This window comes from Eptesicus fuscus, chromosome 2 (assembly GCF_027574615.1).
Source record: "Eptesicus fuscus isolate TK198812 chromosome 2, DD_ASM_mEF_20220401, whole genome shotgun sequence".
Taxonomy (NCBI): Eukaryota; Metazoa; Chordata; class Mammalia; order Chiroptera; family Vespertilionidae; genus Eptesicus; species Eptesicus fuscus.
The window spans coordinates 20492880-20520424 of record NC_072474.1 but is presented as its reverse complement, the minus strand read 5'-3'; the positions used below and the strand labels follow the sequence as shown (position 1 = coordinate 20520424).

Genomic DNA, 27545 nt, shown 5'->3' with positions numbered 1-27545 from the left:
GATTATTCTGAAGTTGAACTGCTGAAATTTGTTCACTGAAACATTTTGACTTGCATTAATGCTTTATAAGTGCCCACATTTATGTTTTTAAAATTCACACACAAATGAAAATGAAAAAACTGCCAATACTTGATTTCTAGCCTCCATTTTCCACTTGTAATCATATACTTAACTACCTTTTGACCCTATGGGGAAAAAATACCTAACGTTTATTAACTCCCAATAATAGGAAGAAGAAAAAAATGTTTTTAATTATTATTTTTTTTAATCCTCACCCAAAGATATTTTGCCATTGATTTTTAGAGTGGGAGAGAGAGAGGGAGAGACACATTGATTGGTGCCTCCCACATGCGCCCTGACCAGGGCCAGGAGCCTGCACCAAGGTATGAGGTACGTGCTCTTGACCCAAATTAAATCCGGGACCCTTCAGTCTGCAGGCTGATGCTCTCTCTATCCACTGAGCCAAACCAACTAGGATGATTTTTTTTTTTTTTTTTAAGAATGAAATGCTTTCCATCATAGTGGATTCTTAAGCCCGTTCTCTACATATGTGGAATGGTAGTTGGATGTCTTTTGGCATAATTGTTGATGTATTAAAAAAGGCCAACCAGACAGGCTTTACTTACCTCCTACAAAGCACCAGTAGCTGCACCCTGGAAGCACAAATCTGTTTTGAAATCTTGAGCAATTTCTTGCACCAGATGTTGGGAGGGAAGTTTGCAAATCAGAAATGCAATGGACTTCTGATAACATTTAATTTCACAGAGTACCACTGTACCAGGCCTGTAACCTGAGGTTTCTTCACCCCTCCAGTAGAGGGCGCACCTTTGGAGCAGCTTTTGTAGTCAGTTGCTTCCTTGTGTTTTACCACTGGTTTGCAGACAATTTGCTTTGTATGAGCCATGTATAGAGACCTTCTCCTTCAGCTGGAGCTCAAACACCAGTTATTTCTTTAATGTTTGCTCCTATGTAAAATGGAAGTGATATTTACCTCATTGGGCTATTATCTTAGTGACCTACCTACATATAGTAACCAAATGCTGGATATTCTCAATTGTTACTCCTGCTTCAGTGACTGGTATCACCACTCTTATGCCTACTTTACTGGTGCTTCATAGTCATTCCTGAGTCTTCCCTTTGTTTTCTTCTTCAGGTCTAATTAGTTACCAGGCCTCTGAACCTTGCCTTTGTAATATCTCGTTAGTGCTGTTACCTTAGTTCAGTTCCTGTTTTTTGATCATCAGTATTATTGTAGCCATCCTTTATAGCTTTCTCGGTGTTTATTTAAATATCATTCCCAGTCTATTCTTTGTATGCGCCAGTGATTGATGTTTTCCTCATACACCAATCTGATCACATCAAGCTTCTGTTTACAATCTTCAGTAGTTTCCTATTGTCTCCAAAATTTTTAACTTTTTACATTTTAACTTGTAATGTTCTTCTTAATCTATTTTCTGCTTCTTTTTTCTCCCCATTTCTTGCTTCGCCTATACAGATGGTCCTTATAAGTTGTTAGAATTTACCCTGCTCTCTGAAGTGTGTTTTTCCTCACAGCACCCTCTGCCTCTGTTCTATATATAGCTCCTTTGGAAATTAGCTTTTTCCAGTGAGTTTTTTTGACCTCCCACCTCCACCCCACCCTCTCTGCCCTAAGTCTGGGTTAGATTCCTCTTTTATATGCACTTATAACCCCCTGAGGATGTTCCTATCACCTTCACAGTCTTATGGAATTGTCTCTCCTCCCCTTTTAAGCCCCCTCCCTTCATTAAACTTCTCGAAGGGGAAGACCACATGTCTTGAATGGCTTTGTATCTCCAGGGCTTAGAATAATGTCTGGCAAACAGTGGGCTCTCAGATGTTTGCGTAATAGATACATTTGTTGAACAAATAAATTATGGGTTGTTTTTTTTTTCTGGAGAAATTATAGATATCATAGGAGCCTTGATTATAGTTGTAAAGACTTTATAATGTCCCAATTCTTTTATTCTCCTTGTTTAAAGAGTGTAGGTGCTTTTACTTATTATGAATCAATAATATGTTCTTTAGAACAAAGTAAATTGTATATTGATATAATAACTATTGTTGCCTTCAAGGGCTATAGTTTCTCAAAAAGACTTTTTTTTTCTGTAGTCCACTTAATGTTCATATTTTTCCTGCTTTCTTCTCGTTACAGTGTCAAGTTCTTAGGATCTTATATCTTCCCACACTCCCAAGAATTTATAACAGGATTCCTCAATTTCCACACTATTGACACTGTGGACCAGATAATTCTTAGTTGGGAAGAGTTGTCCTGGGCATTCTAAGATGTTTAGCAGCATCCATTGCCTCTCCATACTAGATACCAGTAGCACTCCCTGGCTTTGACAGCCAAAAATGTCTCCAAGCATTGTCAGATGTCTTCTGTGGAGCAAAATCACCCCTAGTTGAGAACCCCACTGATGTATAGATAATCCCATCTCTTACTTTTATCTGCAAAGATCCTCTATTTCACTATGGGCTCTTTATTATCAGCATATGACCATGATCTCCCATATTTTTTTTATTATTATTGATTTTTAAAGAGAGAGAGAAAAATCAGTTTGTTGTTCCACTTATTTATGCATTCATTGGTTGATTCTTTGTATGTGCCTTGGTCAGGATTGAACCCACAACCTGGACCTTTCGGGACAATGCTGTAACCAACTGAACTACCCAGCCAGAGCCATGATCTCCCATCTTAAAAAAAACAAAAAGCACAACAGAAAACAAACCACTTCCCCCCCCGCCCCAATAGCTCCGTGTTTTCTCTTTAATATTTTTTTCTTTTTTCCTCCTCTTCCCATCCACTTTTTGAGAATAACTTGCTTCCACTCTCATTTCCCCTTCCTTTCTAGCTTTTACCATAGTACCACTGTGTTCTTTGTTCCTTGAAGAGACTGTTACCACCACCCAGTAGTCCACTGTCATGATTATTCCCTAATCCTCTGTCCCCCCTCCGCCTCTACCCCCACCTGTGCACCCCATTTAGTCAGTCAAAGCCCTATCTATTCTACCTCCTGAATATCCCTAGAATCCACCTGTTGTTTATCCTCACAGCTGTGCCCCACAATGTCATCAGCTCTTTATTGGTCTTTGAATCTCAAGTCTAGTCCTACTCCATTTTATTTTCTACATTTTAGCATAAGTGACCTTTTTAAAACAAAGTCTTTTCCCATTTCACCTCCTCTCAATCATGAATTCTGGAGCCTTAGTATCTGCATTTTGAAAGGCTGACCAAGTGCTTTTTATGCAACTCTAATTGCTTTGTTCTTCTACTTAAAAAACATTTCATTGCTCTTTTACAAAGCAATTCCTGATGTGATCCCTGTCTATTGCCAAAGCCATTTTATATATATATATATAGGCTGTTTTAAAAAAAAATGTTTTATGAAAAATCAGTATTTAGTTACTGGTACCGTGGTTTTTTTTGTTTGTTTTTTACCGCCACCACCAATAAAATTTGTCATTGGAGGAGGGATCAGGAGGAAATGTGGGTATTCTAACTTATTGATTAATATGTGTCTGTGACAAATTTCAGTGCTAAGTTGTAAAATATTTCTTTTCTTTCAGGTATTTATAACAGCAATGATGTAGCAGTATCATTTCCAAATCTAGTATCTGGCTCAGGATCTAGTACTCCTGTCTCCAGCTCTCATTTACCTCAGCAGTCTTCTGGGCATTTGCAACAAGTGGGAGCTCTGTCCCCATCAGTGGCATCATCTGCAACCCCTACTGTTGCTACAACTCAGGTACATTATAAAATAACATGAAGATGGGTTATCGTTTTGAAAGTGAGTTTGATTGGAAGAGAGAGAAATGAGATAGAGTTTCCTATAGGAATTTATAGAGTATCTTCTCAATTTGTATTGACATGTTAGTGGAAATCATAGACATTTTTACATGATACTCATGAGAGAAGACAAATGTTGGTGCCAACTGATTATTTTCTGAGTTTCTAAATTTTTTCTAATGATGTAAAATAGTAATTTGTGGGTGCTGTTATTATTTCTTTTAGAAAGATGGACTTTTTAAAAGAACTATGAACCAATTTTGGACTTGTGGAATTAAATTTATAATTTTAAAACCCACACAAATAACTGTCTAAGTTTTTAAAAACCAGTGTATGAGAATATAGAATAAAAAGTGAATATAGAATAAAGAGTAAAAGATCCCTTTAAGTACTATATGACTACTCCTAGTGGCAGAGAAGGAATGTTCATAAATATTGTAAATAATGGTGACTATGCTGTTGGTTTTTTATTTATGCTTTTCCTCCACTTTTGATCTGTAATTTGATAGGTGATCTAGTCTACAGGAATGCTTTAAAAGCAAGAGTCAAATCAGAAAAATCATGATCTTGAATAAAAAGAACAACTAATGGGCAAAGCTATGTACACACGCACATACACACATACACCCCATCTCCAGCCCATTCCTACCCCCACATTTCCCTAAAGGCAATATATTAAAATTCCTAAAGTATATAAAATATTTATTTATTTGAAATTTTTTATTATTTTTCTTTTATGCAAAGCTCTAGAAGTAAGTGTGTTAACATTTTGAGAAAATTATAACAGTGATAAATGTCTAATTGCAAAAAACTAAATAGTTGTTTGTAACTTGCTGTAAACTTATGCTTTATGTATGTCTTCATAATTTCCATTGTATGGGCCTTTAGAATGTAGATACTTTTCTAGTATTTTCTGTAGGCTGTACATCAAAGCACAGCATTGTTATTTTTAAAGTATATAATTATACAGTATAAACAATCACCATTATAATTAGGTTACATATTAGAATAAACAACAGACAGTTGGTCACAGAAAATCAATGGCATGATTAGTGGTATTATCTTTGAAAATGAAAGTTAACTATTTGGTGAGCCTCTTAACCTGAATAAGTGGAGTTTGACTGGTTTAAGAGAGTTCTTCTTTAGGGTATTTCACTAGCCTTAGTGAAGTAGCCATAATAATAGGGATTTGGAGATAGAGAGGGTGAAAAGATAAATATCTTTGTTTTTATTTTATCTCTTTTAATTTTAATTGAGTGTAGCCATATGCTGTTGATAGCTTTATATTCTTGGATAAAGTCTCATAGGAACATTTTCATTTGCATTTTTCTTTCTTTATAAAGTCTGTTTTAATTACTCTCTGGTTAATTCCAGGTTGATTTAAGCAAAAATCTCATTTCTTCTTATTCATTATGTTTGTGGTTTTAGGGATTGGCATTAGGGAGGTCGATGGGGGAAGTGGTGGTAAAGAGAAATTTATAGCTTGAGGGAAAATTCCACTTAACATATGACACAACTAAAGAACAAAGAAATCACAGTTGCAAGTAATCCAGGATTCAGTCCAATTAAAATCTTTAGTGTTTATCCTCTTTCCATGTTTCAATAAGATGGGTCTCTTATAAATGTGATCAGCCAGTTAGACTCAAATGCTAGCTACATGCTGAGACAACTGTATCTATGTTTCAGTCCAGCAGTAAAGGCTTTCTGCCTTTAAGCTGCAGCTTATTTAGCCTGGCTTATCTGGTGCTGCTGTAGCAACCATCAGTCTCCAGGCAACTGAGGCAGGTTGACCTCTCAGTTGAACTGAGAGCGGAACTACTTCAATTTAGCTGCCTGAGACAATAGTATTATTGGTATTGAATGTGCAAAATGTGAATTTTCTAGGTGGTGTGCAAGGGAAGATACAAAAATGTTTAGAATAAATAGAATGTTTAGATAGGACTCTTAAAAATTGTAATGTACTTGGTAATTGAATCTTTTCAAAATGACAAAAGTTTATTTCTGGTTTAACTCATATAGGCCCTCTTTGTTTTCAAATCACGCAAGTCATTGTGTTTAGATAATCAGATCCTAGCCTTTTATATAGGTTTTTTTTTAAATAGGTAGATGATTTAAAGTTAAGAGAGCAGTGCTATAAGGTAGATTAAAATAATCAATATTTAAAATGTAATTATAGAAGTCTTGTTACAGTTATTAAGAAAACCATGAATATAAATCAGAGAATAGAAATGTTAAATTTGAATAATGTTTTGCCTCTCTCCTTTCCCCAAAAAACTTAATGAAAGTTGTAATTTTTAGTGACTGGGTTGGTGTCGGCAGGAAAAATCCAGAGGTCATTCTTGATCTTTCTGGCCTTCGTTTTAGATAGGCCTTTTGTGTAGATTAATTGCTATTTTAAGAATTGTTTTCTGCAAAGTGGTCAGGGAGGTAAGATCAGGAAGCTAACAGAAATTAAAACTGGGAATAGATTTGTGCCTTTAATGGGAACAAAATGAGATGTTTTTGTGTGTTAAGAGTTGGGGAGAGGGAAGGGTGTCTGATGCTTAGCACCCTGATTTGAAAAAACCTCTTATAGCCCTTTTACGCCATAAGCATCTATAGAATAAAAACAAGATGTGGGGATGGTTTCCATTTTGGGTGGTTGGCATTTCACTGGTTAATATGTTGGATAATTCATCTTTGTTTTCTTCACTGTTAAATCATTATGTTTTATTTGATATACTTGTTTTTAGAATAATTATTCTTTCACAGATATCAGCAACATAGTTAAATTATAGTTTTTTTTACATTACTGGAAGATAGAACTACTGTCCATGTGATTTTCTTAATGATGTGCTATGCTCTTGTTGTATCATGAGTATAGGTATAAATTGGTTTCTGTAGGTCTGCCATTAATTTTCCATCTTGCCTTTCATATTCTCCTCTGTTTCCTAGTTCTACATTCATTCTGTTCTGTCTTTGGGAGAATTCAAGTGCTTTTGTTTGAAAGGTGATTTCTTTATTAAGAATTTAAGGCTGAATGTAATGAAAAAAATTGTATTCTAATATATTCTGCATTCTAGGTTTTGCTTTTGGATACGGTCTTCAGGTAGATAATCATGGTTCATTGTTCACTCTGTGTTGCTGTTATAAAAAGGATATAGACTTAAAAATAATTTAAATAAAGGAACTTCCAAGGTTTATGTGATATTTAGTAAATTAAAATATTTAAGTATTTTGAAGGTACAATATAATGGCTAATGTTTTGTAGATTTCTGTGAGACTTTTACTTCGATTATGAATATTTTTGTTTTCTAATGGCATAACTTTGGCATGCGCATATGCGTGTGTGCGTGCATGCACGCGCACGCGTGTGTGTGCGTTTTAGGGAGTTGTCTTAGATGTAGTCCTTAATTTCCTTTCAAATGATGTGTCTAATATCATGACACTTTTATTCTGTTTGAGAAAATGGTTCACTTTCCCAACAATTCACCTGACTTGATTGATCAGAGTGAACGTTTCAATAAATCTATATATATATAAAAGCCTAAGCGACTGACAGTTCACCTGTCCCACTGGTAGTTATGACGTGCACTGACCACCAGGAGGCAGATGCTCAACGCAGGAGCTACCGAGCTGTGGTGACTTGGCAGCTGCAGTTCTCAGGTGACACACCCTGAACCAGAGAGGAGGGAGCCCAATTTCGGGATGCGTCACCCGAGAACCACCCTCTCGCAATCCGCGACCCCTCAGGGGATGTCAGAGAGCTGGTTTTGGCCCAATCCCCACAGGCCAGGCCAAGGGACCCCACCAGTGCACGGATCCATGCACTGGGCCTCTAGTAATTTTAGGGGTGATTATAATTTTAAGGAAGTTAACATTTTGAGCAAAATAAGTTTTTATCAGTGCTCTGTAACGTCACTTGGATGATGGAAAGGTCAAAGTAACTGCACAAGGTCACATGTCCAGTAAGTGATGAAACTTAAGTTTGGAAGCAAGGCAATCTGATTACTGAGCCTGCTCTCTGGTTCACCAATCTGTAACATAAAATGAATTTCCCAATCATGGGTCTCTACTAGTATGTTAAGAGGTATCTCTTTGAAAAACATTGTTAGGAATTTTACTGTTTCCATTTGTGTCACACAGTGCAAACTAGCAGAAATTTGAGTCAGAAAGCTTGGGTTCCAGGAGCTTTGCTACCCACTAGTGTAACTATGGGCAGCTCTTTTAAATTTGTGGGCATCATTTTTTTTCATACATAAAATAAAAACTTTAAATACCTGTTCTACCTGCCATACATGTATGTTAGGAAGTTCAAATGAAAATAAGTACTTGGCACACTGTAATGTACTTTAGAATTAATGGTTATTACACTGATGTTGTAGGACATAATTAATTTCAACTGTTACAGAAGCACCTCCTTTGCTAAAAATAGTATTACATTTTTCTTTTAAAACTCATAATTCCATGTTAACACAGATATATTAATTTTGCACATTTTATTTTATTTTACTTTTTTAATGTGATTTTATTGATTTCAGAGAAAGGAAGGGAGAGCTAGAAACATCAGTGATGAGAAAAAATCATTGGTTGGCTGCCTCCTGCACATCCTATGCTGGGGATTGAGCCCACAACCCGGGCATGTGAACTGACTGGGAATCAACCAGTGATCTCCTGGTTCATTCATGGGTCGACGCTCTACCACTGAGCCACGCTGGCCAGGCAGTTTTATCCATTTTAGGTTCAGCTGTTGACTAAGGTCTTTTCCAGTTCTTAGATTATTTCAGTAACCACTGTAGTACTAGGGACTTAATTTTCCCCCAGAAGATAGGTGATATATTAATTAGATATTAACCAATTAGGAAACCTTAGAATTGGTTGACTATTCTATATAGTCCTGTTGTTCAGTCATGAGTTCAGTGGTGATTTAACTATAGTTTGATCCCTCCCACTACTTTATTAGAAACTCAATTGTAGGGCATTTCAGCATTAGCCTAAACAGTGGTTTTGAATACGTTAAGCTCCTAACAATTAGGGAGCAGTTTGGGGCATTGAATAATGTGGAATGATGCAATTGAACCTGACAGCTTTAACAGTCAGCCTACTCATTGGACCTGAAAGTTGTTCACACTTGGTTTCATCTCTCATCACACGCTCAGTATTAAAGCCTTAGTGGTAGAGCTGACATAGAAATGGGGGCTGTTACCAGAATGCGTTTCGTAGTGCAGTTTGAATTGAATATATGAAGCTTTCCAGTGTTCCCCGATTTTTCCTGGAAGCTTTTCTAGTCAAAATGTGTTTGCAAATTGAAAAATATATAAATTATCATTAAATATTTGTGTCCTTACATTGTATTTGTAGTATTGCTATGCTATTATACAGGGGTGGGCAAAAGAAGGATAGTAATAATAAATAATACAATAATAAATAAATAAATAATAATATAAGAATAAACTTTCACATACTCACAACTGTAAACCTACTTTTGCTCACCCCTGTATATAAATTAAGATATCATTGCGTAATGAGACATTTATACCTGCTGATTTTTCTTAGGTAAATACGTTTCAGTCTTTGAAGTATAGCCATGTTAATCAGAATACAATTGGTAGATTATATTCTCTAACAAAGTTAATGGCAAAGATGGAAAGCATAATAAATTATGAAAACAATTTTTTAAATAACAAGCTAAAATTTGTTTATCATGTGCTAAGCATTCTGTCGAGCCTTTTACATATATCCACTCAGCTAATTCTCACAATATTTTTATGAGCATAGGTACTATTATCTCCATTTTTATAGATTGACGACAGAGAGGTTAAGTACCTTGCCCAAGTGAGATGGCCTGATACCGTGATAATAAATAGGTTTTCCTTCTAATAGTATATGTGAAATAGGAATTTTTAAAGTAATATTCAGTTTAGTTGAGTTCGAAGAATTTTGGAAGAATGTATTTTTAAATCATGTGTCAGGGTTGGAAAGCTTGAAGTAAAAGCTAGTTGTTTGAATTGTTTGATTTTAACATGTATTGACAAGTTAATTGTGTATTTAAAAAATGCTTCCTATAACCTTTTCCTGTATGACTGAAGTTTGAAGTTTCATATCCACCTCTAGATGATGTATTGCCATGATACTTTCTAAATGTGAAATTTTTGCTCTAGGTACTATTGTTTCCAACCTAAATTTTCTTCATTTCATATTTTTCTGCTGTTATCAACATTAGAGGGGAAAATAAATCTACCAAAACAGTACCCACTTTTAAGTCTGATATTCACATAATTGAGTAGACTTAGCCTGATTTTTTCCCTCCACAACTAATTCCTTTAGAATGAGCCAAGTGCCTAGGAATTTGGTAGTTACTTTACTCTATGAGAGCTCTTTTAAAACTTCTCTGTAGTCACAAATAGATATCCTCTATAATAAAAGGCTAATAAGCAAATTGCCCCTATGAGCGGGAGTTCGAGTGACTGGGAGTTAGACGTGCGCTGACCATCAGGGAGTGGCATGGAACATGGCGGGTGTCGGTGATACGGCACTGGCAGCAGGCAGTAGTGGAGGCACTGCCAGCCCTGATCACCCCACTGGTCACCCTGGCAACTGGTGAAGGTGGTGGGGGGTGGGGCCGGTGAGCGGGCAGCGCCAGGCCAAGGTGGGTGCAAGCGGGGGTCCCAATCTCCCCACTGTTCGCCCCACAGATCGGCCCTGATCACCAGCTAGGCCTAGGGACCCTACCCATGGACGAATTTCATGCACCGGGCCTCTAGTTTCATATAAGAGGTAAACTATTAATAGGGACGTTTCAAGCTGAAATGTAATTTTCATCTTACTAATATTTTAATATGTCAGTCTACTTAGAAAACAGTAAATTGCTTTGGTTTGCTTTGAGTTTGAACACTGCCTTGGTAGACTCACATATATTTCTAGATGTTTAACCCTTTGCACTCGCTTGCTTTTTTCTCGATTCCTTTATTCTAATGCTAACCGTGTCGAGTCACACTGGACATCCGAGTGCAAAAGGTTAACATAGTAAGTTAGAACTTTGCTAAGGCTATTCTTTGATTCGGGCACCTAAACATATTTTGTTTCAAAATAACTTAGCTTTACCTCAATAATTGTTCAGCTTATTCTTACTCTGCTTGACCTTGGCTCTATCTTGTAAAATAATTATGCTTTTACAAAAGTGTTATTAGAGTAAGTGTAATATAACATCTTGAGTGGAAGTGGTTCCTTTCAACTATTAATCTTGGGAAGAGAACAAAAAAACTTCTCTAAAATAACATATATTGGAAGTTAAAGCAAACATTTATTATTGCAATATGAATTTATAATTCTATAAAATATTTTTATCTTTGAACTAATCTAACACCTACTTTCACATTTTGAGATGACTTGATTTCAGTGGGACACTATAAAGTCAAGTACCTAGTTTGTTTGTAGTCATACTCTTTTCGTTTTAACTTTCTATTTTGAAAAAATTTTAGATGTATAGAAAAGTTACAAAAACAGTACAGAGTAGATTTCACATATATCATGGATACCCTTCACTCAATGTTAACAACTCATATTCTTATAGTGCCAGTAGATCCAAGGAGGATATCTGTCCACATAGCCATTTTCCTTACTTGGGCAAGATAAAATTGACATGTCATAAGGTAGGTACTGCCCTCTATAAAGAATTGCCAGTCTCTTTTTTATTTTTAACCACATTTTGTTAATCCATTTATGAATTAATAGACATTTGATTTCTTTCCATTTTTTAGCTATTAGGAATAATGCCTCTGCGAACATTCATGTACGAATTTTTGTGGGAACATATGTTTTCATATGTATATTTTTTAAATTTAAATTTCCTGTCAACATTTAAAAATTAGAAAAGTTGGTAACTATGGACCATCATTTCTACATGTCAACCAGGGGCTGTACCTGAGTAATGGTTAACCCTCTTTGGTGGGACTCACACTCTCCTGTTTAGTATAGTCCTCTCTTGTATACTCTAAAATTGGCCTTAGTTCTCAGTTGCTTGACCTGGTACTTACATTTTGTTGTTCTCATAGTATAGCTAAAGAGGAAAACATTTATTATATTCATATCTTGATAAATATTTAAAAAAAAACAAATGTAGACCAAGAAAACTGAGAGGGGAGGCTTTTTTTTCCTCCAGAAGTGAAGAATATTCCTAGTCTTTATATCAGGTTTTCTGAAGGAGACTTATGATACATTAGTAATTTGCTTTCCATGTACTGTTTAAAGTCCATGTCCAACGTATACTGTGGAGAAATGTGTGCATATTGTTTCCTTTATTCCTTGTTCCAGATTTCTTTTATATAAAAGTTTTCAGTGCTCTTTATGCTTCATTTACCACTGTTTCTTTAGGTTCACATGGAGATCCTTCCATCCCCCCTGAATCTTAGTGATTTCACTTATTAATGATAACAAAAATTTTTGAGTCTACACATTGCCAGGCATTATTTATGTATTCTTCTCAGTAAGGTGTCTTTCTTTTCCCTACTCTCTTAGGTAACCTCCTTCATTGATACTAAGTTATGGAATCTTTACACTACCATGTTGGGGATTTTTTTGGCCCTACCTATGGTGCCAACAGTTATTAAGGGTTCCCAGCATTAACCATTCTAAACATCATTTCAGAAGTAGTGACTAAACAGTGTCAGTCATTTGTGGAGTCTTTGGTGACTCATATTATCTGCTTAACATGATATGATGTTAATGAATTGAGTTTTAATATAGAGTAGTTTAGATGTTTTAATACACCACAAAACTCTACCTGGTAAAATTAATAACATTTTTTTTTATCTCTTTTGAAAGTTTCTCATTTAGATAAATGCAATAATTTAAAAACAACTACTACCAGATAATTTTTACCCATTCAGGAAATTTGGGAAATTGGTCATTTAGGATAATCAAGAATGCATTCCCATTTTAGTTTATTATTATTAATTTACTTTTGCCTGCCATCTTTATAAAATATGTACTTTTCTGCTTTGGAATTATGTTAAAGATGACTTATCCTTTTCCTGATAATAGTCATTATGCTGATCATGTTAAGCAGATAACATGATCTGTTGTTCTACTTTGCATTTTGAATTTTTAGTATAGTGAGTCTAGTGTGTGATATGCAAGCTAAGATAATTTGGAGACTACATCAAGAAATTTGAAGCTAATAAGGTAAATATAAAGCCCTTGATAGAAGGAACCCTTCCTGAAAAAGGATGTATTTCTGATTAGAGTAGGATCTTTTGATTCTTTTTTTTTCTTTTAATATATTTTTATTGATTTTATTATTTTATTTTATTTTATTTTTTTAGAGAGGGAAGGAGAGGAAGAGAGAGAGAAACATCGACGAGAGAGAAAGATCAACATCAATCTGCTGCCTCCTGCACGCCCCCTGTTGGGGATCGAGACCCCAACCTGGGCAAGTGCTCCGACCAGATATCAGCCCAGTGACTTTCTGGTGCTTAGGTCGAAGCTCAACCACTAGCCACACCAGCCAGGCAGGATCTTTTGGTTTTTACCAAGAGACTAAGGCAGCTCATAAAACTGATTATTGGAACTGAAAAAGTAATCCAACTGGTATAATATTAGTTCTGATTCAGTAAAAGATGACCGCATGAAAAAGGAGAATTAAAATGCTAAGATGTAGCCTGGCCAGTGTGGCTCAGTGGTTGAGCATTGACCCATGAACCAAGAGATCACTGGTTCAGATCCTGTCAGGGCATATGCCTGGGTTACGGACTCAATACCCAACAGGGGATGTGCAGGAGGCACCCAGTCGATGTTTCTGTCTCTCGTTGATGTTTCTACCTCTCTGTCCTTCTTCCTTCTTCTCTCTAGTCAATAGAAACATGTGGGGTTTTTTTTAAAGGCTAAGATGCATATACTAAGGCATCTAGATATCTATGTTCTTTGAGTACCACCCCACCAGAACTCTGTAATATGTTTATTCTTGCTCATATTTTTCTCTTCTTTTGCTGTCAGCTATTACTTCTTGCTGCCAACAAACTGTCTTAAGATACTACTTTTTCTTCCTCTGTCTAATTAATTTTCTACTTCTAATCTTTTTTATGCTTAGTTGATCTTTTTGGAATTATGTCTAGAGTAAGAGTAAATTGGCTCAGTGAAAGGCATTTTTAAGTATAAGGTACCTGAGATTTTAACTCATGTCGCTGGTAACATCTGGTCTTTCTGTTTGTTTGGATTTTTCTTTTTCTAAGTTATTTGATAAGTAGCCAAGATTCCCAAGTATTTGACTTCTGGGGAGGTAAAAAAAAAAAAATCTCACTATATTTTTACTTATGAATTGTATATTTTATGTATATAACACTAAATACATGATAAATATCTAGTCTGATCGTCAGGTTAAAATTATGACTTACCTTTGACTAAAGCTAGTTGATGGTTAAATAGGACTTTACAGTACAAACTTACAGGCTTTGTATACATATCTTTAATAAGAGGAAAAACGAAACCCAGAAATTGACCAATTGATCTTAAACATTAAAGTATGAACTGTGAAATGTATCCTTTGAAACAATGGAAAGCAAGGACAGGCATGATTCTGCATCAAGAAGACTATGAACTTAAAGTCAAATTTTCTTGCTTAATAAGTTGTCTAGAGGCCAGATATAATGTCAGGGTCTGAGTCTTTCCAGAAACATTGTTTATTCTCTGTAAGATTTTGCTTTTTATAACTACTATGTCGTCTTGGTCTCTTGTGTGTAGTTATACATTTCAAAATGTCCCACATCTTTTGTTCTGCTGTTACTCAACTTCTTTATATTAGATGTGCTTCAATACTTGAAATTATTTTTCAGAATTTCGTTCTGAAATAACTATACAGTGATTCGTTTTATAAAAACTTAAGTTTGATTTCATTCATGAAAAAGAATATGAAGTGTATTTTAAATTTTGTGGTTCTGTTAAATCTGAAGAGTATTTCAGGCTAGTAATAGCCTTCTGTGAATATGACAGTATTTTGTGTACCAGAGATTTGCTTCCAAAATGCCACATTTTAAGGTTATAATATTCTTGGAAAGTGGGAGAAACTGTTCACATCAAAGAAGGCATTTTTATTACAATGGATTACGCAAGACTTTGGCCAGCCTCCTTAGCTTCATCTGTTTAAGGGTTCATTTTCGCTTGTTTGGCACCAGTCCCAGTAGAGGCCTTCAGAATTGTGGTTAGCAACATGAATGAATCACAAACTTTGGACCAGCTCTTCAGTTAGTAGTAGAGCTGGCTTCCTGCCAAAAAGACAGTGCCTTATATGGGGTCAGAGCAAAGCTGTGATTCGTTGAGCCTTACATTCTATAGAAAACATACTTGTAATGCCTGTTTGCTTCCTTTTAAAATAAAAACAAAACAGAAAAAGCAGCAGGCTTCCAAGTCTATCAAAATAGAAAGTAACAAAATAGTGTGCAGGTTTTACTAATGACAGTTAATGGAAATAAGGCTCTGTAGAGTTAAAATACTAAAAATAGATGTTGGACGTTTTGACCTCCTTAGCATCCTATGATGTAAGAAACTAAAAAGCATGTTAGACATCTGTTGTCTACCTGCCCTTATTTTATAGTGGTTTAATAAGATTAAATAGTCATATGTTCACATGGTTACCATGCCACTGGGTTTTGATACTGACTACATACTTGGAAATTAAAGTAGGAATAGTTACCTTTGAGTGTTTAAAAAAAAAAATGGAGTTATGTAACTTCAAAAACTGAAATGTTGTAATGGTAAAACAAGTGAGAATGAAATTTGCTCTTCAGATAGTTATGAATTTTTGCTTATATTCGTAGGTTGGAGTAAATAGTTATTAGATCCATCAGGAGGAAAAGTATTAAGATTTTTGAAATATAATTCACTTATCTTTGTAATTCTTTTTATTTAGGCAAATGCCCTATCTGGATCTTCTCTTAGTCAGGCACCATCTCATATGTATGGCAATAGATTAAATACAAATTCTTCAATGGCAGCTCTTATAGCTCAGTCTGAAAACACTCAAACAGGTAAGTTTTCAAGAATTTTTAAACTCTAAAATTCTAGTGCTCTTACCCAGTGAAATTTTCCCCTCAATGGCTTATTTTATTTGAAAAGTCTAAAGGTGTGCTTAATATAGAATTATGCCTTTTTTTTCTTTACGAGAAGAATCACAGTTGGAAGTAAATAGTATGCTGTGCTGCAAAATAGTTCTGTGCCTTTTTCACTCTCTGAAATGGAAATGTTTAAGCAGAAGCATCAGCAGGCAGGAATGCAACAATGTCTCCTGTGACTTCTGTGATTGATGTGTTCAGTTCTCAGTTCTATGCAATGAAAGTAACATAACACTGGGCTTTTTGGTGAATAGCCTAAACCTTTATTTGCATAATTCATGAAATTGCATTACACAAACTTGGTTTAAAAAAAAAAATCCTGTTAGAGAATTTCTACAGTGTTTAGTAATCCTGTGAATTTTGACCAGTTGACATTTTGTAGCATTTGCCTCTTGTACTATTTTAATGAGTTGCTGGATTTGCTTTGTTTCATTCCATCCTTAAGGATTTGTTGACATGTCCAAGTAGTCATGCCTGTTTGGGGGAAGGGAATCGGTTTAGCAGTTCACCAAGAATGGATCAGTCATGTCTTTACCCTTTAAGGGTCAAAGGTTACCTGACTCTGAATAAGGGGAGGACAACCTTGAAAGAGGCCAGATAGGGTGATTTTATAAGCAACTAACTAGGAAATACAAGTTACTTTTCAAGCAGAGATATTCTGTTACCTCAGGAATATTTTGAAGAAAATAAAAATTTCCTTTTAAATACAGAATTCTGTGTTCCTACTTATTTTTGTCAATTCGGATATTTAACGTTATATTTAACTTTATTCTTGGTGTGAGGTTCCCTGTAATTAACATATATGTATATATGTATGTATGTATGTATATATGTGTATGTATGTATGTATGTATAATTTTAATCTTGGTGTGTGGCTCTATGTAATACATTATGTATTTTATTACTTCTCTTGGGTTGCAAAGTGTTAAAAAACAAAGTGTAAGGATTTGCTGAGATAAGCATGCAGATTACCAGTTCACCGCTGTGATTCATTACTTTAACCATAGAAATTAAAAGTGGCTGAGGGGAGGGTACTGCAAATGCAAACCACACTTCTGTGCTGTAAAATTGAAAGGAATGAAAGAACAGAAATAATCCATGACCTTCTACACCCACAGAAACATGTAGAGACAATGCCTTACATGCCACAGTTCAACAATTTTAAACTAGCAACATACTAGATCTTTTATTTTCATAGTAAATACAAAGATAGTGCTAAAGGTTTTATATATGTTTTAGGGAAAAATCAGGGCAAGAGATTAAAATCTCTTATCTAGAGAGTGACTTTATCAGCTGTGAAATATTTACTCTGCAGATCAGGATCTTGGAGACAATGGCCGCAGCCTTGTTGGCAGAGGAAGCTCGCCCCGAGGAAGTCTCTCGCCGAGGTAAGCATTATTTACCCGGCAAAGTGTGGGCAAAGGAAACATTTTAGATCGGAAACTTCTTTATCTCACATCAGCAGAGTGTACGTTTGTGAGGCTATAAAAGCACTCTGAAGATAAGAAGCATGTCTGGACAGTCAGGAAAAATGATTCTGAATTAATTTGAATATTAATTTTAACACAGTTTTCTAAGCTTTTTAAAAGTTAAAACTCTTAGATTTCCAATCATTTTGAACTCTCTTGTTTTTATTATTTATGTATTTAGCTGCTGGTACTATTAATGTATTAATTTGGGTAATTCTTTTTGCTCATAAAATAGTCTTCAAGTCTCTTAAAGCTACAGAGTCAAGGCTTTCAACTTTGGCTTCCAGTTTTAGTTCTGTTGTGGGCAATTCACTTAAAACTTTAGTCTTTGGTTCCTAATTTAGTAAATGAAGTTCTTGTTGTTCATCTCTGAAATCCCTCTAGTTCTTAGAATTGTTTGAATCAAAGTATAACAAATGTGTTACATTATTTTTTGAAATTGTTTTAGATATTATATGAAAGAATTCAGGGACCATTTATTAGGACACTCCTAATCAGAGTTGTACTGAAGGATTGAATTTCTCTTAGCACAATCTAAGTGCCCCAAATCTTCTATCTCAATGGGGAGAATAATAGTAGGAAATGTTGTGTCCGTGTTTTACTAATTTTATTCCACTTTCACCTTCTACACCTTATTCTGGTTTGTTTTCTCTCTGTTCTCTAATCTTTGTAAGTTCTGCCTCAAGTATGGATTTAGACTGGGTGAGAATGGAGAGCAGGAGGAGAAAAAAGCCCATTTTAGAAACTTTTTTTCAACCATTGCAAACTAAAAATGTTCAACTATGGGAATTTTTAAAAGTTCTGTTGAAAATTAAAATTTTTGGCTCAGTGGTTAGAGCGCCAGTCCACGGACCGAAGGGTCTCAGGTTTGATTCCTGGTCAAAGGCACGAGCCTCAGTTGCAGGATCAATGCCCTGCCCCAGTTGGGGAGGCAACCAACCAATCAATGTGTCTCTCTCATGTTGATGTTTCTCTCTCTCTCTTTCCTTTCCTCTCTCCATTCTATTCTCTCTGAAAATCAATGGGAAGATATCCTCAGTTGAGGATTAAAAAAAAAATTAAAATTTCTATGTGATAGCTGCCATGAGTATCAGTGTTACTATGTTGCTGATAACATCAGGGAAGTTCTATTAAGAAACATTTGTCATTAAAGAGATTAGTACAGTAACCTCTAATTTTGTATTTCCTAGGTGGTGGTATATCTAGCAGTGCCTTTTTTCTACATAATTCTTTTTTTTTTAATTTATCTTTTTTGTTGAAAGTATTATAGATGTCCCCTTTTTCCACTCCATTGTCCCCTTTCTCCTCACTTCCTCGCCCTCCTCAGGCCTTCACCACGCTATTGACTGTGCCCGTGGATTTTGCATATATGCATATAAGTTCTTTGGTTAATCCCCTCCCCTCTTCCCTCTGAGAATCATCAGTCTGTTGCATGCTTTCATATCTCTGGATTTATTTTGTTTGCCAGTTTATTCTGTTCATTAGATTCCACATATAAGTGGATCATGTGATATTTGTCTTTCTCTGACTAGCTTATTTCGGTTAGCATAATACTTTCCAGGTTCCTCCATGCTGTCTCACAGGGTAAGAGATCCTTCTTTTTTATAGCTGCATGGTATTCCAAGGTATAAATGTACCACAGCTTTTTTATCCACTAATCTATGAATGGGTACCTGGGCTGTTTCCAGGTCTTAGCTATTATAAATAATGCTGTTATGAACATAGGGGTGCATGTATTCTTTCTGATTGGTATTTCAGGCTTCTTAGGCTATATTCCTAGCAGTGGGATCACTGGGTCAAATGGCAATCCCGTTTTTAATTTTTTGAGCAAAGTCCACATTGTTTTCTACATTGGTTGTACCAGTCTGCATTCCCACCAGCAGTGTACTAGGTTTCCTTTTTTTCCACATCCTCACCAGCACTTGTTGTTTGTTGATTTATTGATAGAAGCCTTTCTGCTGGCAGGTGTGAATTGGTACCTCATTATTGTCTTAATTTGCATTTTTCTGATGATTAGTGATGTTGAGCTTTTTATCATATGTCTCTTGGCCATTTGTATGTCCTCTTTGGAGAAGTGTCTGTTTAGGTTCTCTGTCATTTTTAAGTTGTATTATTTGTCTTCCTTTTGTTGATTTGTATGAGTACTTCGTATGTTTGGAAATTAACACCTTATCAGATGTATCATTGGCACATACGTTCTCCTATACAGAGGGTTCCCTTTTAATTTTGATGATGGTTACTTTTGCCCTGCCAAACTTTATTTTGCTGTAGTCCCATTTGTTTATTTTCCCTTTCTTTCTCTTGCTCTAGACATTTTATGCTACATGGGATGTTTGATATTTTGCTGCTTACGTTTTCTTCTAGGATTTTTATAGTTTCATGACTTACATTTAAATCTTTCATCCATTTTTAGTTTATTCTTGTGTATGGTGTAAGTCGGTGGTCTAGTTTCAATTTTTTGCATATACCTGTCCAGTTATCCTAACACCATTTATTGGAGAGACTGTCTTTACTTCATTGTACCCTTTTGCCTCCTTTGTGAAATACTAACTGAGCATAATGGCTTGGGTTGATTTCTGAGTTCTCTGTTCTGTTTCATTGATCTGTATTCCTGTTCTTGTGCCAGTACCAGGCTGTTTTGATTATAGTAGCTTTACAGTATAGCTTGATATCTGGTATTGTGATCTCTCCAACTTTATTCTTCTTTCTCAAGATTGCTGCAGCTATTCAGTGTTGTTGTGATTTATTGATAAAAGCCTTTCTGCTGGCAGGTATAAAGTGGAACCTCATTATTGTCTTAATTTGCATTTTTCTGATGATTCAGTATCTTTTTTGGTTCCATATAAATTTTCAGTGTCTTTTTTGGTTCCATATAAATTTTTGGAGTATTCTAGATCTGTGAAATATGCCATTTTTTCAAATATATATTTTTATTGACTTCAGAGAGGGAGGGAGGGAGGGAGAGAGAGAGAGAGAGAGAGAGAGAGAGATCAGTGATGAGAGAGAATCATTGATCGGCTGCCTCTGCGTGCCCCACACTGAGGATCGAGCCTGCAACCCAGGCATGTGCCCCGATCGGGCATTGAACCGTGACCTCCTGGTTCATAGGTCGACGCTCAACCACGGGGCCACACTGGCCGGGCTGTATACCATTGGTATTTTAATAAGGATTGCAATGAATCTATATATTGCTTTGGGTAGTATGGACATTTTAATGATGTTAATTCTACCAGTCCATGAGCATGGTATATTCTTCCGGTTATATCTTCTTCTGTCTCTTTTTTCAACATTCTGTAGTTTTCCAAATATAGGTATTTTACCTCCTTGGTTAAGTTTATTTTTAAGTGTCTTAATTTCTTTGTTACAATGGTAAAGGGGTTGTTTGTTCAGTTTCTCTTTCTGAGAGTTCATTATTGGTGTATAAAAATGCCATCGAGCCCTAGCCAGTTTGATTCAATGGATAGAGCATCAGCCCGCAAAATGAAGGGTCCCAGGTTTGATCCCCAGCCCTAGTCAGAGTGCATGTGGGGGGAAACCAATCGATGTGTCTCAGATTGATGTTTCTCTTTCTTTGTCTCTTCCCCTTCCTTTCAATCTCTCTAAAAATCAATGGGAAAATATCCTCGGGTGAGGATTTTTTTTTAAATGCCATATATTTCTGAGTGTTATTTTTCTATCCTGCAACATTGCTGAATTCATTTATTAAATCTAGTAGTTTCTTGGGGGAGTCTTTAGGGTTTTCTATATACAATATTATGTCATCTGTGGATAATGACAATTTTACATTCTTCTGTGGGTTTTTCATATATGGCCTTTATGATGTTGAGGTACGATCTCTCTGTTCCCACTTTGCTGAGAGTTTTTATCAAAAATGGGTGTTGGGCCCTATCTGGTTTGGCTCAGTGGACTGAGGACCGAAGGGTCCTGGTGTGGTTCCGGTCAGGGGCACATGCCTGGCTGGCAGGCTCGATCCTCTGTGGGGGGGTAGGAAGCAGCCAAATCAATGATTCTCTCTCATCATTGATTTTTCTATCTCTGCCTTTCCCTTCCTCTCTGAAATCAAGAAAAAAATATATTTTTTAAAAATGTGTGTTGGATTTTGTTGAACGCTTTTTCTGCATCTATTGATATGATCATGTGATTTTTGTCTTTCAATTTGTTATGTGATTTATCACATTTACTGATTTGTTAATTTTGTACCAGCTTTGCATCCCTGGAATAAATCCCACTGGTCATGATATATGATCTTTTTAAGACATTGCTGGATCCGATTTGCTAATATTTTGTTGAGGATTTTAGCATCTGTGTTCATCAGGGATGTTACTGTAATTTTCTTTGTAGTGTCTTTATCTGGTTTTGGAATTAGGATAATGCTGTCCTCGTAAAAAGAGCTTGGACGTGTTCCTTCCTCTTGGATTTTTTGGAATAGTTTGGGGAGGATATGTGTTAGTTATTCTTTTAAGGTTTGGTAAAACTCCTCTGGCCAGGTTTTTTTACTACTGCTGCTTTTTTTTTTTTTTTTTTAAATATATTTTATTGATTTTTTACAGAGAGGAAGGGAGAGGGATAGAGAGCCAGAAACATCGATGAGAGAGAAACATCGATCAGCTGCCTCCTGCACACCCCTCAATGGGGATGTGCCCGCAACCAAAGTACATGCCCCTGACCGGAATCGAACCTGGGACCTTTCAGTCCGCAGGCCGACGCTCTATCCACTGAGCCACACAGGTCAGGGCATGACTACTGCTTCTGTTTTATCAGTTGTAATTGGCCTATTCAGGTTTTCTGACTCTTCCAGATTTAGTTTTAGAAGATTGTATTATTCTAGGAATTTGTCCATTTCATCCACATTGTCCAGCTTGTTGGCATATAGTTGCTCATAATATTTTCTTACAATCCTTTGTATGTCTGTGATGTCAGTTGTTACTTCACTGCTTTTATTTCTAACTAGAGGCCCAGTGCATGAAAATTCATGCACTGGAGGGAGCGTCCCTCAGGTCAGCCTGCCACCCTCTCACAGTCCGGGAGCCCTCAGGAGCAGGAGGCGATCTGGCAATCAGGGGAAGGCGATGCCCCCATTACACCTCTGCTGCTGCCACTGCCAGCAGCGCAAGCCTTGGCTGGCCCTGGTTACCTGAGCCTCGGGTACCCCTGGGCAGCCACCATCCAAGGCTTGCCTGCGCCTTGGGCCAGCCCTGGGCGGCTGGGAAGCTGAGGGGACTGGGGGACTCCGGAGGCAGGTGTGCAGAGCAGCCGGACCTGCCTGAGGGTGGACCCGGCCGTACCGCGTGCCTGCCGCCCCGGCGGGGCTGAGGGGACTGGGTGCCACCATCTGTGGCTGTGGGTGCTGCCATCTTTGAGAGCGTGGCAGTCAATTAGCATATTCCCTCCTTATTGGCTGTGGGCACCTCCATCTTTGTGAGGGTATGACAGTCAATTATCATATTCCTTCTTTATTAGATAGGATTATTTGGGTCTTCTCTCTTTGTTTCTTGATTAGTCTGGCTAAAGGTTCATCAATCTCGTTTATCCTTTCAGAGAACCAGCTCTTGGTTTCATTGATCTTTTGTATTATTTTTAGTCTCTATAAATATTTCTCTCTTTTCTCTATCCATCGCGGCTAGAGAGCAGTCCAGTTCCTGAGTAGGGGTGGCTGGGGATTGAGAAAATGAAAGAAAGAGATAGGCACAGAGATAGAAAGAAAAAGCTGGGGCCAGGTGGGACCACTGTCCTCTGATGGAGAGACAGAGGACCAGAGCTGATATAGTGTGTTTATTTTATAGTCTGATTATAAAAAGACTAGCGTACCCATTGCAAGAAAAATCCTGCAATAGGGTTTCCTGCTGCACTCTACCCCGCCCCGCCTGCTCTCCTCCCTTGTCCCCAGGCCCGCCTTCTCCGCCAGCCCGCCCCGCTCTCCTTCCTTCTCCCCCGGCCCCGCCTCCGCTCCTCCCTTCTCCTCCCCCCGGCTTGCTTGCTTCTCTGCAGCTTTGCTCCCTTCAGCATCTCTTGGCTTCTTTCTAAGCTGTCTTGATATGCAAATTAGCCGCCATCTTTGTTGGGGTAATTTGCATACTCGTCCTGATTGGCTGGTGGGCGTGGCTTGGGCGTCGCGAAGGTGTGGTCAATTTGCATATTTGTCTATTATTAGGTAGGATTAATATGTATACAAATGTTCTTGTTTTGGCAACACTTGCTGCACCTCCGGCAGCCCATTAGCTACTTAGGAAGGAATTAGGGAGGGCTACAAGGTCAGGCTTAACCATGGTAGGAGTGCTCTGCCCTCCAGGCTGGGACTTGTTTGTGGCCCTGACACAGGTCAGCTCGAGGCTTGACCATAGAGCTGCTCCCTACAAGTCTCTATGTCATTTATTTCCACTCTGATCTTTATTATTTTCTTCCTTCCACTTACTCTGGGCTTTTCTTCTTCTCTTTGTAATTCTTTAAGTTGTAGGGTTAAATAGTATATTATTAATAATTTTTCTTGTTTTTTGTGGTAGGCTTAATTAACTTCCCTCTCAGGACTGCTTTTGTTGTGTCCCAGAGATTTGGGGTTCTTGTATCCTCATTTTCATTTGTTTCCAGAAAGTGTTTTATTTTTTTCTTGATCTCATTGGTAACCCATTCATTGTTTAATAACATGCTATTTAGTTTCCGTGTGTTTGAATGTTTTTGAGTTTTTACTGTAGTTGGTTTCTAATTTCATGCCATTGTGGAACAAGAAGATGCTTGATAGGATTTCAGTCTTCTTGAACTTGTAGAGACTTGTTTTGTGTCCTAACATGTCAATTTTTGAGAATTTTCCATGTGCACTTAAAAAGAATGTATATTCTGCAGTTTGGGGATGAAATGTTCTGTAAATGTCAATTAAATCCATGTGACCTAGTGTGTCATTTAGGGTCACTGTTTCCTTGTTAATTTTTTGTCTGGAAGATCTATACAGTGATATGAGTAGGGTGTTAAAATGCCCTACTATGGCCCTGGCTGGTTTGGCTCGGTGGATAGAGCATTGGCCTGCATACTAAAGGGTCCCGCTCAAGGGCACATGCCCGGGTTGCAGGCTTGATCCCCAATGGGGGGCGTGCAGGAAGCAGCCGATCAATGATTCTCTCTCACCATTGATGTTTCTATCTCTCTTCCCCTTCTCCCTTCCTCTCTGAAACCAATAAAAATATATATTTTTTTAAAAATCCCCTACTATGATAGCATTGTTGTCAATCTCTCCCTTAAGGTCTTCCAGAAGTATCCTATATAATAAAACCCCAATATGCAAATCGACCGAGTGGCGGAAAGACCAGCAGAAGGTCCGGTCACTATGACGTGCACTGACCACCAGGGGACAGATGCTCAACGCAGGAGCTGCCCCCAGCCCACAGGCCCTGACCAGCAGCGGTGGCAGTGGGCGGGGCTGGCAAGCAGGCTGCGCCAGGCCGCCAGCCAAGGCAGGTGCCAGCGGGGGCCCCAGTTGCCCTGCCTGTCGCCCCAAAGATCACCCCTGATCGCCAGTCAGGCCTAGAGACCCTACCCATGCATGAACTTTGTGCACTAGGCCTCTAGTTTTATATATGTGGGTGTTCCTATATTGGATGCATATACATTAACCAGGGTTATATCCTCTTGTTGATTCAACCCCTTTTGTATTATGTAGTGGCCTTCATTATCTCTTGTTACGGCCTTTATTTTGAAGTCTGTTTTATCAGATGTGAGTATTGATTCACCAGTTGTTGTTGTTTTTTTCATTTCTATTTGCATGGAAATTTTTTTCCCATTTCTTTATTTTCATCCTAAGTGAGTCTCTTGTAGACAGCATATATTTGGGTCATGTTTTCATATCCATACAGCTACCCTATGTCTTTTGATTGGAACATTTAAGCCATTTACATTTAAGGTTATTATTGACAGGTACTTGTTTGTTGCCATTCTTATTCTTTATGTCTGTGTTCCCCTCTCTTTCCCTATTTCTTCTTTTTACAACAGCACCTTTTAGCATTTCTTGCAGTACTAGTTTGGTGGTAATAAACTCCTTTAGCCTTTTTTTGTCTGTGAAGCTCTTTATTCACCTTCAATTTTGAATGATAGCCTTGCTGGATAGAGTAGTCTTGGATTTAGTTCCTTGTTCTTCATTACTTTGTATACTTCGTGCCACAACCTTCTGGCGTGATGTGTTTCTGTTAAGTCTGCTGACATTCTAATGGGAGCTCCCTTGTAGGTAACTTTCTTTCTCTTGCAGCCTTTAAGATTCTTTCTATGCCTTTAACATTTTCCATTTTCATTATGATATGTCTTTTTTTTTTTAACATATTTTTATTGATTTCAGAGAGGAAGGGTGAAGGAGGGGGAGAGAGAGATAGAAACATCAATGATGAGAGAGAATCGTTGACCGGATGCCTCCTGCACACCTCCCACTGGGGATCAAGCCCACAACCCGGGTATGTGCCCTTCACCAGAATCGAAACTGGGACCCTTCAGTCCACAGGTTGACGCTCTATCCACTGATCCAGACTGGCCAGGGCATAATTATGATATATCTTGGTGTGAGTCTTTTTGTGTTCATTTTGATTGGAGCTGTCTGTGTTTCTTGGAATTGTGTGACTTTTTCCTTAACCAGGTTAGGGAAGTTTTTTGTTATAATTTGTTCAAACAGGTTCTCTATTCCTTGCTCAGATTTTTCTTCTTCTACTCCTGTGATGCAGATGTTGTCACATTTCATGGTGTCCCAAAGCTCCCTTAATCCTATATAATTCTGGAGTGAACTAAAAGTAGTATTGTTTTTCCTAACTGCAGAAAATTAAATATTCTTTCTTTTGAAACTAGGTATATGAAGTACACGGTAATAACATCTGACTAATCTCTAATTTTATACTGTGTTTACTTCTATATTTTATTCTTCTTTTCAAAGACAAAAGCTAATGGCTTTTGCTCATATGTAGAGGAAGCATTTCTGTGTTCTCCTTTTAAAACTTAAAATCCCATACAAGCTACCCAGAAATTATTTAAGATCCTTCAGTGCTATTTTGTTTCGTGTCATTATTTTTCATTAGCTAAATGGGATTTAACACAATAAATGGTACAAAATTATTTTTATCATGTATCTTCAACTTTATATTATACCTTAAAGATCAACCTGAAATGTAATATCCTAAATTATCCTGGCATAATAATCTATTTGGAGTGTGATAGCCAAATGTATATAGCACATGGTATTTTCATAGGGAATTAAAAGCCTCATTTGTTTAACTTCTTATTTAAAGATACTTTTCTAGAGAAATATTTTAAGGCAGTGGCAAAACAACAGTAGGTTGTTAGAAGACTTGCCTTCTAGCCCAAACTCTGTCATTTATCAGCTTTGTGTCTTTGGACAAGACACTCAAGCCCCATTTGTTTCCTCAGATAGAAATAGAGCCAGTAATCCAGGCTTTGACTTCTTACTAGGTTGTTGAGAAAATCATATGAGATGATTATATGGAAACACTTTGGACACTCTAAAACCCTTTATTAATGTGTTATGTTAATATGGAAGCTGGGAACTAGAAATAGCCACATTTACTAATTTGAAACAAAAGAAGTGGGTGATTGAGAACATTGCATATTCATCTCAGTATAAGTAACTAGAGGCCCAGTGCACAAGTAGGGTCCCTAGGCCTGGCCGGCAATGAGGCCTTCTGGCTGCCGGCCAGGGCCTTCCTTCATTCTGCGCCACCCCCTGGTGGTCAGTGCATGTCATAACGAGCAATTGAACTCCCCGTCAAACTCCTGAGGGACACTTTGCATATTAGCCTTTTATATAGAGAGATACTTGTTCTGGAAGTGTTAATTAAGTCATCTGAAGTGCAGATATGACATTTTAGAAACATTTGTAAAATAAAAGTTGCTTTGGTCTTGATAATGTTCCTTAATACTGAAAATACTTACAAATAAGTATTTTAGATTTAGAACAAAAGGCTTCAAAATTATTAAAAATATCTGTTTACTTATATTTGATTGAGCTTTTGTTGTAAATTAAAATACATTCTACATTATTATAATTCTGATATTTTGCATATTAAAGCAGAATGGTGGAACTCTTTTCTGGCTAGTTAGGTTAAAATCTTACAAACCTATATCAAGTTCTTGTATAGCCTGTTTCAGATATTATTGTCAGTGTATTTATATTTTCTAGTGGTTTTTAATTATCAAGTATGGCCA

The 27545-nt window shown here is 37.1% G+C and overlaps 1 protein-coding gene across 5 annotated transcripts in view; it reads left to right on the top strand.

Moving 5' to 3' along the window:
• MLLT10 (MLLT10 histone lysine methyltransferase DOT1L cofactor) overlaps nucleotides 1-27545 on the top strand; it is a 229860-nt gene that overhangs the window by 188166 nt on the left and 14149 nt on the right. For all 5 annotated transcript variants that reach the window (XM_028156561.2, XM_028156559.2, XM_008148856.3 and 2 more), the window contains 3 exons: nucleotides 3589-3767; nucleotides 15690-15807; nucleotides 17207-17279. In XM_028156561.2, the coding sequence (XP_028012362.1) occupies nucleotides 3589-3767; nucleotides 15690-15807; nucleotides 17207-17279 (370 nt within the window). The remainder of the gene's footprint in view (nucleotides 1-3588; nucleotides 3768-15689; nucleotides 15808-17206; nucleotides 17280-27545) is intronic.